The sequence below is a fragment of the Notamacropus eugenii genome, chromosome 2 (genome assembly GCF_028372415.1).
Source record: "Notamacropus eugenii isolate mMacEug1 chromosome 2, mMacEug1.pri_v2, whole genome shotgun sequence".
NCBI classification, from domain to species: Eukaryota; Metazoa; Chordata; class Mammalia; order Diprotodontia; family Macropodidae; genus Notamacropus; species Notamacropus eugenii.
In genome coordinates, this window is record NC_092873.1 from 60,900,429 (window position 1) to 60,915,070 (window position 14,642).

At 42.8% G+C, this 14,642-nt stretch overlaps 1 protein-coding gene and 1 pseudogene across 4 annotated transcripts in view; both read right to left on the minus strand.

Moving 5' to 3' along the window:
- Window positions 1-14,642, minus strand: part of UBE2F (ubiquitin conjugating enzyme E2 F (putative)) — a 132,005-nt gene that overhangs the window by 20,842 nt on the left and 96,521 nt on the right. For 3 of the 4 annotated variants that reach the window (XM_072640591.1, XM_072640590.1, XM_072640592.1), the window contains exon 7: window positions 9,875-9,932. In XM_072640591.1, the coding sequence (XP_072496692.1) occupies window positions 9,875-9,932 (58 nt within the window). Of the gene's footprint in view, window positions 1-9,874; window positions 9,933-14,014; window positions 14,403-14,642 lie in introns of those variants that run through there. The other variant, XM_072640593.1, reaches the window with a different exon arrangement.
- LOC140530375 (nicotinamide riboside kinase 1 pseudogene) lies at window positions 10,168-14,200 on the minus strand (annotated as a pseudogene).

The following is a 14,642-nucleotide window of genomic DNA, read 5'->3' on the forward strand; positions in this document are numbered from 1 at the left end:
GTCCTAACAGAGACATTAGGAAGGCCGCCTGGTTACTGTGGAGACAACCTAGCTGTTACCTCTGGCCAAGGGCAGCCCCCTCTGTCAGATAGCATTACATCTCCACAATGGGAGGCTTCAGCAGCAGCAGCAGCGCTCTCCTCCCTGCTCCCTCTGCCCAGCTCCTGCTCTAATCTGGCTGATACCCAGCACAGGTGGATGGTTTCTTTAAAGTGTACTATGAGGACCTTGTCCATTCTTCTGTCCACTTGAGAGCTTGGTGAGATCTTTCTGCATCCCATCCTCCATGCCATGGCTCTGCACCTATATATGTCAGGGGTCCTGAGCCCCAGACCTCTGCTAACTAGTTGGACTAACTAGTGTGCCCTCCCCAGAATAGATATTAATATTTACTGGCTGGGCTCTAGGGAGACAAGGGCTTTATCCAAGTTGTTGGTACAACGTTGAAAAGGCCAGGCAGGGTCCAAGGCACACCCCTACAACAGACCTTAGATACAGCCTTACAGGTTATACGCCATTCTTCATATAACTGTTCAATAAGGTAAGACACCAAAGTTAGCCACATGAATCCACCCCAGATCTCTACAACTTTCTCAAAAGGATGTTATGAGAGACTTTTTGTGAAATGTCTTGCTTATTTCTGGTCAAGATGTCCACCCAAATGGAAGCTAACTGCCTGTGTCTCCACTTATTTAAGCGAAAAAATAAAAAAGAACTCTAAAAATTGCACCAGACTAAATGACCAAGAATTCCAAAGAGAAACTATGGTGGGTGACTTTTTTATATCCCCAAACTGACCACACAGAAAATCAGCCAGAAGCCCCTAAGCAAAAGGAAAGAAAACCTCCAACCAGACCAGGGCAAGCAAACCAGATGGCAGTCTCCCAATGTGTCCAAAGATGGGTCAGAGACATGAGAAGGCTGCAAGGCTGTGGAAGCATCAGGAGAAAAGACTCCTCTGAGAATGCTTCAGTGTGGCTGGAAACTATAGTGGGGGCGATGGAAGCCCCAGGGAGTGGTAGCAACCAGGGAGAGGAGGAAGCACTCAGACCCAGGATCCCTCACCTGCCCAAGCACCTGGCAGAGTCCCAAGGTCCCTAACACTCCTGAAAACACAGTAGACTGAACCTCAAAGACCTGGGGTGAGAAGTTGGGGGGAATAACCCTGGTTGAGGGTTATCTCAGGAATTCAAGTGACCCAGAACCAGACCAAGGGAATTACTATCCCACTCATAAGCACAAGAAGTGAGGCCTAGCTCTGGAACAAAGCTTTAATTTAGGAACTAAGGTTGGAGAGATGATCAAGTAGAACACACAGACCAGTATAAAAATAAAGAATTATAAAGAATCCAAAGATACTCCCAAATCCAAATTAGGAGGAGAAAATAACTTCGTAACAACTATAAACAGGGACTTAAAGGAAAAACCAGATTTCCCATAAAGACTATATGAATACCCTGAAGAAATTATGCCACCTAGAAGAGAAAGTGGTCAACCTTCCTCAAGTAAGCAGACTGTAAAAGGCAGAGTAGATCAAGACAGAAAGAAACAGTACTGAAAAAAGAGAAAAAAATGTTAGGTGTCTGCTAATAGACACAACTTGGTAAAAAGGTCAAGTGAGAATCACTGGTCTCCCTGAAAACCTCTGTGCAAAGTCAGCCCCTGGTGCAGAGTAGTGCAGAGAGACCTCATAACCCTTAGACTCTGGGTACATGGAGGCCTAACCTGCATGAGGTGGTGCACATGTTCGCACTAAAACCATCTCCTCATTGTATTCTACAAGTACCAATCAAAATACTTCTGCACTTCTGTTGGAAGCTGTTTCTTCCTGTTGCCTATAAAAGTGTGGGCAGGTTGAATTTGGGGAGGGCAGTAGTCTAATAGACCAGCCACCTTGGTATGCCAATAAACTCCTTCTGTCTTATTTCCTGAGTATGCTTTACTTATCGGGGTGAGGCCCTAATTAAAATTTTGTTTAATACCATGATCAAAAAATTTTAAAAGTCTGAACACTGTACTATACTTCAAGAAATCAAAAATGAAAGCTACTAAGGTCTCTTAAAACCAAAGGGCAAAGTGAAATTGGAAAGAATCTATCATGTCCCTCTCCAAAGTAAACCCAAGAATGAAAATTCCTAAGAGCTTCACAGCCCAAATCCAAAGCTTCTAAGTCAAAGAAAAATATTACAAGAAGACAGAAAAAAAGTTTAGATATGAGGCCCTCACAGTTGGGGTAATTCAATACCTGGTAGCTTTTACTAAAAACAAAAGAGATCTTGAAATATAATATTATTAAAGACAAAAGAAATGAGCTCACAGACATGAATGGCCAACCCCACCAAGCTGGGTTTCATCTCTTGGAGGAAAGATGGCAGGGACTGTCCTTTGCCTCTTTTTGTATCCCCAGAGCTTAGCACAGTGCTTGACACATAATAGGTGCTTAAAAAATGTTGATTAATTGATTTCAGGGAATCCTGGGAAGTACGAACTGATGCCAAGTGAAGTGAGCAGAACCAGAACAATTTATACAAGGATGGCAACACTGTAACAAAAAAATGACTCCTAAAGACTTGTGAACTCTGCTCAAAGCCATAACCAACCATGTCTCCAGAGGATTGATGATGAGTCATTTTTACTATGGATGGATGGAAACAAGGGGCAGAAGGATGCAGCTGCAGAATAGAACTGATGTGCCTGACTACACTTATTTATGCCAATAGTTTTCCTTATTATCTGTTTTAAATTGAAGATGGAAAGGGAAGGTGAGCAACAGTGGGTGATGCTCCCCCAAAGGCAGAATTCTTTGCATTAAAAAGTGCAAAGAAGAGAAGGGAAACAAGTCCAATAGGAAGCGGACACACAGGGCAGTTTTGAGTTGTGTGCTTAATTATATGTTTTAAAAAAAAGAAATGGAAAATGGAGTTCCAATTTCCTATGCAATGCTGCTGTGTATGTGGGGATCCTCCCTTTTTGAGGTTTAAGCTCTAAATAAAGAAAAGATCTTCTGAAACTGCCGGGCTTTCTGCTAGGAGAATGCTTCCTCAGCTCCTAGGCCTGGCTAATCTAGAGTTAAAAGGTGACTGATTAGAAATGAAAACCTAATTAGTCTCTGAATATCAAGGAGGATATGATGGCTCATTTTCTTAATGATGAGTAGAAAGAATTTATCATCCTCATTACATATTTAACTCTTTCCTATCACATGCCCTCCCTCATTTCTCCAAAAAGTCATCCTTTTAATAAGGTGTTTAACAGCTAGGTGGCATGTAGTGCACAGAGCGCTGGACCTGGAGCTGTGTGACCCTGAGCAAGTCACTTCACCCAGTATGCCTGAGTTTCCTCATCTGTAAAATGAGCTGGAAAGGAAATGACAAACCCCTCCAGTATCTCTGCCAAGAAAACCCCCAATGGGGTCCTGGAGAATCAGGCACGACTGAAAATGGAAGACTAACAACAACAAATTAACAAGGGATCAACAAAACCACGCAGGACTCTTGCTAGAAATCAATGGGAGAAATAAAGAACATGCAATTGGTTGCTATCATCAATGCAATATACCTCCAAGGAAGCTAATCTGCAAATATCTTATTACTTTGAGCCACTGACTTGAAAGTTGGATCCCAACTAAAAAGCCATCTTGAACACTGCTGTTCACATGGTACACACTTACAAATGTCTGCTGGAGTTAGATCTGACACTTTAATCTTCCCATACATTCTAGGCTGACTTTTAAAATCAGAAATAATTTAGATTCTAGGGAGTTAGAAACTACCTTTCAGGAAGTAGCTAACGTCCTCCCCACTCCCCACCCTTGTGAGCAATGGACGGCTCAATTTGAGACGGAGGATCTGGGCAGTGGGTGTTAGGCCTCTATAAGCAAACCACCTACAGTACAGATACCAACATCTTCATGCACAAAAATACCCAACCTGTGGTGGCTTAGTCCTATCACAGCACATTTTCCTGAGGACGTTCAAGTTTTCTTTCTATGTTTGTTTAGTTGTTTCAGCTACATCTGACTCTTCTTGGCCCCATTTGGGGCTGTTCTGACAAAGACACCGGCATGGTCTGTTATCTCCTTCTCCAGCTCATTTTACAGATGAGGAAACTGAGGCAAACAGGGTTAGAGAACTTGCCCGGGACCACCCAGCGAGTAATTTGAACTCAAGTCTTTCTGCCTCCAAGGCTGGTACTCTGCAATATGGCGCCACCTAGCAGCCCACTAGATCTATTACTAGATGTATACAGCCCACAGTACAGTTCAAAAGCTCAAGATAGAAGCTCCCCATGAAACATTCAATTGTGTGCACAAAAGTCAGTTAAAAAAAAACTATTTTAAATTTCTCCATGCACTTAACTATTTCTGAATAAACAGCTTGATATAGTTCTCTGGGAATACTTTTAAAATTATTTAAGAAGGGAGTGGGGAGGAGGAAGGAGGAGAAAAATCTAAGATATATGGAAGTGATTGTAGAACACTGAAAACAAAATTATTATTAAAAAATAATAAAATTATTTAAGAAACAAAACGAAGTATTTATCACTCAGGGACAGAGGAAGATTATTTGTTTTTGTTTCTTGAAATTATTCTGCATTGGCTGAAATATTGCTTTTGATAAAGTCAAGAAATAACTTTTCCCCAGAATCCATCATATTTATGAAGAGTATTAAAGGAGCCATATGCATTAGTTCATGCTTTGTAAAGCAGGATGAATTGGAAAAGGAAATCTCATATTAAGACAAGGGTGATTTTTTAGCAATTCCATCTATGCTTTGGGCAAGCTGCCGAACCTGGCTCCATGATGTGGGAAGCTGCAGAAGTATTTCTACAGCTGAGATATGGGGAGCAATCTAAAGATTCTGGGGCTTATCAACTGCCATACAAAACGGCCAAGGCTGATTTGGGGCCTACACTCACAGAATCTCAGAACCCAGACTTGGAAGGGACCTCAGCCATGACCCAGCCTGGCCTGTACCTAAGCAAGAATCTGTCTATACCACAACAGGGGGCTGACCAACAAGATGCAAGTGGGCCCAGGCTATGGCCAGACTGGATTGGGCAAGAGGGAGCTCATGCAATCTGTCCATTCTCCATTTCATTGCCACACATGTACTCATTCACCATCACTTAGAGAGAATGCCAGAAGGTAACATGCATCTGTCCTTGCCCACATCTGCTGTGGCCCCTGTTCCTACCACTCCACAAAAATGGGTCTCTCCAAGGTCACCAATGATCTTCTAGTCAACCAAGTGGCCTTTTCACACAGTTCCCCTTCTCCTTGACCAACCCAACATGCGTACTGGCTTACAAGACCTGACTGTTTAATTTTCAGTGCAAGCATTTAAGGTTCAGAAATGTGCAAACATTACAAATTAGGGCTTGATTTCTTATTTTGTTGGTTGTCCAGACTTAAGAAAGTGATAGAGATAATGCCAGTGATGCAGCTTAAACTTAGGTGTATCTGCCCCCCTTCTAACACCGTGAGCTGGTTGTTAAACATTTACCAGCACACCACCACTCTCCTGTCTTCTTCATTGTCCTTTCTTCTTGCTAAGCAAGGCATTCCCTGGAATTGTTTCGCTAGCATCCTCTTGATTTTACCTTTGCAGCATTTTTTGCTCCCTCTCCCCCTCTCTCCATTTTCCCTGCCACCATCCTAGACTCCCAACAGCCCTACCGTAACGCCCGCTTCACTGGCCTTCCTTCCCAAATACATTTCAGGGGCTTCTCTGAAAGAGCAGACTGAAATCCTCAGCCTGGGACTTGTGGCTGTCATTTGGCCACAACTGGGCTTTCTGGCACTGGCCCCTGCCAGTCCCTTGATTTCACTCTGTATTCCAGTCAGCTGGACAATCCCAAGTCCCCCAGTGTGCCCTGGACTTTCCCACCTTTGACTGCACTGTTTGGCCTGCCTGCTATGGCCTTTCCTTTCAACTGCTCCTTGTTCAAACCCTACCTACCTACTTCCTCCAAGGCCCAGCTCACTGCCACATCCTCCATTCCGCCAGAGAACTCAGCCCTGTCTGTCCAGAAAAGTTCATGTTCACTGGTCTGATTTCATGCTACCTGGCACTGGAGACGGCAGGGGTATCTGCTATCTCTCCTATGACATTAAGCTGCTTGGAGGCCAAGTTTTGAGCTGCACGATCTTTGCAACCCAGACATATATCACAGGACCTTAAAACAGGCTTGCAGAATGAGCTTTCTAAACACAAGAAGCTATGAGAAAAGAATGATGGAAGTGTTATTTCCAGTGCCCTTTAGATTTCTAAGGTGGCAGAATACACCATTATTTGAATAAATGACAGTATTTTTTACTCTGTCAGATGAGTTTGCACAAAGCACATATTTAGTTGGAGGACTGCTCAGAGAAACACAGCAGTAACTTGTGAAAGATGGCATTTCTTTCTCATGTGGATATTTATTTTACTTATCAATAGGGGAAGAAAAAAGATATTTGTGTGAGGAACTGAGAAAAATACTTTGAGCAAGGTGTGATATATGAGTGTAATGGAATACTATTGTGCTAAAAGAAATGATGAACAGGAAGACTTCAGAGAGGCCTGGAAAGACTTATATAAACTGATGCTGAGTGAAAGGAGCAGAACCAGGAGAACTCTGTACACAGTAACAACCACAGTGTGCGAGGAATTTTTCTGGTAGACTTAGTCCTTCACAGTAATGAAAGGACCTAAAAAATTCCCAATGGGCACTTGAAGCAAAATGCCTTCCACGTCCAGAGCAAAAACTATGGAATTGGATCACAGAATGAAGCAGATTATTTTCTCTTGTGTTTTGTTTTTTCTCATGGTTTCTCCCATTCATTGTAATTCTTCCATGCAACATGACTAAGGTGAAAATGTATTTAGTAAGAATGTATGTGTAGAACCCATATAAGATTGCATGCCATCTTGGGGAGGGAGAGGGGAGGGAGGAGAAGAAAATCTGAGATTTACGGAAGTGATTGTAGAAAACTGAAAACAAATTAACTAATAAAAAAAAGTACTTTGAGAAGAAAAAGACAGTTCTGAGAAGACAACTTAGAGATGGGGAAGCTACAAGTAAAGAACAGTTTGGTGTTAATGGGAAAACTGCATGCTGACTATGTTGTATATGAGAGAAATGTAAATGTGGAGTTTCTGTTGGCTAAATATCACTATCCATGAGGAGGCCCTGACTTGTTTTGAGACAGACAGGATCTACGGCAGATGCTAGAGAACTGATCTGATGAGAAGCACAATGCTGCTGCTTCAAAGAGCTGATCGGAACTCCTGGGGCTTGTCAGCCTTACTCGTTGGCACCATCTACAGCCTGGGAAAAAGGAAACCCCTCTCAGTCCACAGCACAGACCTGAACAGCTAAGCTTTATCCATACTAAGCTGGAGGCAAAGGTTTTTCACTGAAAGAATGCAATGCTGCCTTCACACCCCGTGACTTAATGGGCTTAATATTGTCATAGATAAAGCACTGTGTTTGCAGCCAGATAACCTGGGTCTGGAGCCCAGCTCCACTTCATGGCTTCTCTGGTCTTCGGTTTCCTTTGTAGAACATAGGACTTTGACTAGAGCACATCCAGCTTTATTTTTAAGAACTGATGAACTATGCAGAGTGTGCACTTGAGTTTCAACATCAAAATGAAAGGAGTAAAGAACAAGGAAGGATCAATTAGCAAATAACTAATGATGCAACAGATCAAAGCTGGCTTGCTACTGAATAGATTAATTTGGAGCAGTTTTCCTAGATATTTTTCTTCACCTTGCTTTTTATTCTGTTCTTTCTGCAATAGCTAGAGATGAATTTGTATTTTACATAACTAAATAACAGGAAAACCCCAGAAAACAGCACTAGCAGAGACCTCAAAGAGGTCGCTTGTTTGCTAGGCTCATGAGCTTTCCTTTTTTAAAGGAGTTCTGAACAAGTGGGTTCCAAATGTGTGGTTTCCTGTAGTCTACAATCCTACTGCAACAATAAAAAAAACATTTTGTCATAGCTTTGAAACTGAAAAATGGCAACTCAGTGATTGGAACCCAATGTACTTGTTCTAAGCAGACAAAGCTGGACCAGGTGGGACATTTTTCTTTATATCTTAGACATGCTGACATTACTCACAATGAGTATGTATAAGTGCAGCAATTTCCTGGGAAAACTCTTAAGATGAAACAATTAGAATAGAAGAAAAGCAGGCCAAAAAGCAAGCATGAAAGGTCTTCTACTCAGCATATACATCGATCCTGCACGCTGATCTATAGAAATGGAGGAGCCTTTTATTTTTGGTCCTAGAACCAAATAGTGATAAAGCCATATAATAATAACAATGACAACAGCTAGCACTTACATGGTGCCTACTATGTGCCAGGCCTTGTAAGGGATACTTTCCCAACGTTATCTCATTTGATCCTTAAAACAACACTGGGAGGTAGGTGTTATTATTATCTCTATTTGACAGGTGAGGAAACTGGGGCAAAAACAGGTAAAGTGACTAATGCCTGAGCTCTATCCACTGCACCATCCAGCTGCCTTAGGCTAGAATCACACCATCTGTGCCACGTGTTCATGGAACATGGCCATGTAAGCAACACATCAGGATATCAAAATGTTTCTCACTAAAACTATCTGATTAAGAGAGAATAAACATATACTAAACTGTCCAGGGATGAAGCTGGGTAAACTTGCCATTGAAACCATTTGGATTCACTCAGAGGCAGTATGGTAGAGTGGAGAGTGTTAGGTTTGGAGTCAGGAAAACCTGGGTTTGAATCCTGCCTCTACTGCTGTACATGACCTTGGGAAGGTGACTTAATCTCTATGGGCCACGGGTAACTTCCTAGGAACTACCTCCTGAAGCCCAGATGGGCTATGATCTGGGAGTTCCACCATGAATCCTTCATCTATCCCTTTCAGAAGTCACTTGTGGAGGGGCCTGTGTTCTATAACTTCTCAGCTGCTTTCAAGGGGAGTGCCTGTGCTAACTGGGGAGGAAGCAGAGCCAGCAGAATGCACACACACACACCTGGAGATGCACGGGCCCCACCGACACATGATTTCTCCTGTGCCTGTTCAGTCAATCCTGCCATGATCTATAGCACAGGGACAGGCATCAAGGCCTTGGCTTCCTGAGTGCTTTTCCCACAAGACAGGATTCCAATAAAAGCTGAGTGGTTCAGCCCCTTCAAGTTTCCAGTCTTTTTTTTCAACTAGAGACCAATTCAATAGACATCTACTAAATACCTACTAAGTATAAGGCCAAAAAGAGCCTGGAGTAGCTGATGTAGGACTGGGCTAGGCTATCAAAGTCTACCCAATAAAAACCAACCTTGTACCATCCCTCAATGCCTCTCAGGGACTCATCTAGCTGGGTGAAGGGAGTTTACTCTGGGTAAAAAAAAGGTGCTGTGCTAAAAGCACAAGGCAAGGTATGATGCCCGACCCCTAGGATGTGAGAGTCTGGTAGGGGAGGCTGGTCAGGAATGCAGTATAAAATAGCATCCAGAAGTTCATAGGATGGGTCCAGAGGAGGGAGAAAGCCTCTCAGGTAGGGAATCAGGGAAGGCCAGGACCAGCAGCATTCAGTGAAAAGCTGCTGTCAATGAATAGCCATCAGCCCCTACCCTCCAGAAGCTTACCCTGTAAGGGGACAGACAAGATGCATGAAGGCATGGTCAGAAGCACTCATGAGGGATCAGAGAGAGAGGGCAGAACAGACCTTCTTCTCCAGTGGAATGGACTCTCAGGCTCCTCCCAGCTCTAAGACTACAGCTAGGCAGCTAGGAGGAGACCCTGGAGTGAACTGAGGCAGACAGCATGCAAGGGGAGCGGAGGCTGTGGGCAGCCACGCACATGTGGGGTATCTGACTTGGAGCTGCGCCTCCATACCTTTAACGTTCTTGTGGGAGCCCATCCGGTGCCGTCGATTGAATGTTCTCTCAGTAAGCTGAAAGAAACAGGAAAACACACACTGCTTATTCAGGGTCTGGAGCTATCTTATCGACACATGGACAAGGCTATCAAGGATGAATTCACATAACTCCCACTTCAACATCGAAAGATTTGTACGTGGTTTTCCTGATGTGGATACGTTCCTCCCAAGACACATCGTGCAACTCTTCTACAAACAACCTGGTGAGTGGCCCTTCTCAGCAGGAGGCTCCAGGAGCCAACATCTGGAGAAAGGAAGAGGTAGAAACATGTTTTCCCATGGAGAGTAACCTCACAAAACTGCAGGAAACATTACTGTGGCTGACATCAAGAACGTCTGTATCTTAACTATAGGGCACCTCCCGAGGTTTTAAAAATGGGACAATCTTCATAACCCTATGAAGTTCCATTTCACAACGTGCTTTTTTAAAGAAGTCTTTCTGCTGGGGGAAGGCTCTGGGCCTGCTTTCTCTGTCCTGGGGCCACTATCCCTATGAGCCACAATCCTCAGAAAGAACTCATGTTCGTGTCTTCTTTCCTCACCCTCCTCTCAGCTTTCTCGAGGTTTTCCTTCTCTCCCTCTCCTGCTCAGGTGCCTGACACATAGCAGAAACTGCTGCCCTCACTGTATGTCCACAAGGGGCCCAGCCTGATTCCCTCTGCTGTAAGCTCTGGGCACAGAAGATGATTCATCATGGTCACCCCAGCAGGGTCTCAGAATGGCATTTTATGACAAGTTGTGACAACTCTCCTTCCAGGCACCAACTGTGTCAGTCACCTATAGAAAGTGGTTTGTTTTTTATTTTGGTCAGAATAACTGGGCTGCAGCTGATGAATTTAGCCTTTCTTTCCTAGGAGATTGCTGGGAAGCGGCTTTTTTCTGAGAATTTGTGATAATATTTTAGGTGATCACAATATCATGATAAGTATTCTAAATCTAACATAAATGGATGTGGCTGGTTTGCTTGGACTTTTCAGACTAACTGGAAAGGAGATTTCTTGAGTCCACCAGGTGGCAGCATCTTTTTTGAAACAAGAAAAATGGAAAGGACTCTTGGCTTTGAGGATAACATTGAACTCTAACTGCCATCTCTGGTCAGGACACATTCTGGATAAATGGGCTCCTGAAATGTCTCCAGCCGCAAGTGGACTTGGAATCTGGAGTCTGGTTATGTCAAGGGATGGGACAAGGAGTTGGAGAAGAAAGGTTCACTGAGTCAAAAAAAAAAAGGCGAGTGTAAATAGCTCTGATTACAACTGGCCATCAAGATTTTTATTATTTGGATAAAACCAAATATTTGCTCTCACAATGAGCCCAATGATGCCCTGACACCACTTCTGTGCCATAACCTTCTGCACTTCTGATCAGTCCAACGGCCTGAAGGCAAGCAGACCTCAGGGGCCTCCTCTCAACTGAGTGTTCCTTACACCTCTGAGGCATTGGGAAACTGACTGAGCCTTTTAGAACTGCTTTTAGAACAGAATGGAAGAAATACCTGGATTATCGTGAAGATTGGATGAAAATTGTACCTGAATTCTTGAGCTCTTTCTAAACCATAAAGGAGAAGGGTCTGCATTATAATGACTTCCTTTCCCACATTCTTTCAATGATGGCTCAATTTCTGACAGAAAAGGCATTTCAACTTCTAGCCCAGCAGAGCCCAGAATTCATTTCATCCCCGGGAAGAAAAGAAGAAATATGGCTATCCCTGATTTGTCAAATAACAGGGAAGTAAATTGTGCCTCATTATCTCATCGGATACCCTCTCTGGAAGCTGAATAGAAAGGAGGTAATTTCTGCTGGGTATCAGAGTCCGATGTCAACTGTTCAGGTGTCACCTGACATTCAACTGGATGTCAAGTATGCAAGAGTCTTAAAGAAATTGGGTCACAAAGACTGGGTTCTAGTGTCCTGCTGCTTCTCTCTGGGACAATTCTGGAAGTGGGCTATTTAAAATAAATACATTTTCATTCACCCTTTAGTGGAACAGCCCCTGGGATAGAGGACAATGAGCTAGAAATGCTATGACTAGCAGACTTTTGTGGAAAACTCATGCTGGCCCTTGTTCTACAGGTCATAGAGAAATGGCATCCATTGCTGGATTAATAGGTGTCACCCCCAAAGAAGGTTGGTCAGCCTCATCACCTGGAGACTAAAGATGATGCTCTTGCAACATACCAGGCTGGGAGTGGAAAAGACAGATATAACTTAGAATACACCTAACTAAATCAGAGCTGGAAAAAATCTTGGAAGGCTCTTACTCTCTCTAAAACATGTGTGCATGTTGGCTGAGTGTAAGTCTTGATTCTCTGAAGAATTTGCCCAAACTAGGAGACCTGACTGTAAAGAGTATTACATCAATCAATCAATCAACAGTGCTCCCATTCCCTTTAAGGTCCTTGGGACAAATTTTTTAAAAAAGTCTAAAATGAAAGAATTTCATTTAAAATGGAAAGGAAAAAGAATTCTTATTTCTAATACTTTCAAAGGTCTGTGAATTAACTTTTCAGTGTAGGCAGTCTACTCACACAAACAAATCACAGCCTCTTTAGACAGACAGTAAATTCTCTCCTTTTTCTCGTTCCATGCAATCACTGGCTACACTTTCCCATGAATCCTCCACAGAGGATCTCCCAAACACACATAAGTCCATCCACTTTTTCTTCCATTAATGTACCACTTAGTTGTTCCATCCATTACTCCTCATTCTTCCTACAAGACCTGTCCCACCTCCTCTGTTCCAGCCCCTTCCTGACAATGACTTCATGCTATACCATGGGCTGGGTGGAACCTGGAGAGCACTGGGTCATTCCACTGCTCTTTGGGTTATTTTATAACTCTTCCCAAGTTGTGGGTAGCGTTCCAGGATCTGATATCACACACCACACACATAATGTCAGTGGGCAAACACAAGGGTTATGAGATGAGTTTTTACAGGAAATGGCACTTTGAAATCACTGAAAGGATGGTACAAGTTCTGAAATGCTGTACAGGCCAATATTTTCGTCCTATACAATTATATTATTTTTAGAATTAAGAATGATAAAATCTCGGCTAAGAAAATTAAAATATTCAAGCTCTCAGTCTGGAATGAGAACTTCTCTATTCAAGAATTATGACTTTTTCAGGGAAGGCAGATTTCTTTTTTTTTTTAAGAATAAAAGTAATTTTATTCTCTCTGTCAATGTCTTACTGACGGTTTCAATTTTTTTCTACATCTTTGTCAATTCCTAATACTCCCATGCAACCTTCTCTCATAAAAAAAAAAAAAAAAGCTGAGTAAGCCCATCCCCACCCTCTGACTCCCAATACACTGATCATCAGATAATGGCACATACAGCTATGAGGCTTTCCACACCTTTAGTCCATCATCTCTCTACCAAGAGGAGAGAAGCATAGTAATCTGAAGTCTTCTAGTATTGTTTTCCTTTACACTATGGTAGTGATTGTGTATTTCATTCTATTGGTTATGTGACTGGATAGCTTCTTTAGACTCTTCTAATACATACTGGAAAGAATGCCAATGGATCTCCTCTAGCTGCTACTCAGAGGATCCTAGATGTTGAGCTGGAAGGCACGGTGGGCATTATCTGTAGACGTTTCTGCTTTGCTCTTTCTTCTACCAAGTCATTATAGACCTGTAAAAAAAAGGTCTTCCTCAGATTTTGTCCCAACTAAATAAACTCTACTCCTTGCAATGTCTTCTATTTCTTTTTGTGTTTTAGATACACTGGCCACACACGGCTGTCAAAGTATCCTGGAAGATCTGGTGGTTCATAGACCCTGGTGTTTCTTCTTCACTTGCACTCTTCATATGGAATGGTCAGAAAATAGCTTCTATTCCATACAGTATCAAGAAGCTTATAAGTACAGAGAAGGAAACCTTCAATGATTAAAATAGGAACTTCCTCAGCACTTTCCAGGTCATCTGATTCTAGGGAATTTCTTGGGTTTTTCATCCAGGAGTACACAGTAGATATCAGTGTTTCCATACTGGGAGCTTCAAGTACATCATACTGAAGAAATCCATTCTTATCCATCTTAATCCCAGACTCTGGTTTAAAATAATCATCCTGTGAGATGATGCTGCAATTTAGAAGCTGCTTCTAGAGTTTTTTGGTCAGGGTTGTCTTCCCACCATTTGTCACACTTTGAAGCTTTCTTTCATGTTTGTGGGTTGAAGGATCTGAGAACTACCGCTGCTGCTGAGGATTCCACCCCTGAGGCCTGTTCCATTCCTGTTCCTGCCGATGCTGAAGGGCCAGGGCTGGGCTGGGCTCCATGGGCTGCGCTCCATGCCCCGTGTGATAGACCTTTCCTGTCGGCCTTCCAGGTTACCTTGGGTTGGAAATCTCTTTCACTCTGTCGTTTTGTGGCTTCTGCTGCTCTAGAATTTGTTTAGAGTCATTTTTTATAGGTATTTTATGGGTTGTGGGAGAAGAGCTAGAGTATGTGTGTCTTTCTACTCCACCATCTCGGCTCCACCTATGAAAGCAGATTTCAAAATAGGAAAAGAAGGACTGTTTTCAGACACGAATTAACTGTGCTGCCTGAGAGATACGACAACTATAACATTGTCCCTGGAACACGAGTGAAAATTTCAGTAACTGCTAATGTGTCCTTGTAGATGCTCAAAGGCAAAGGCCAAAGTCTTAAATGGATTTTGTCATTTTGTGGATGATCCTGCCTAGCAGAAAGAACTCCATAAACCTGCATGGAATTCAG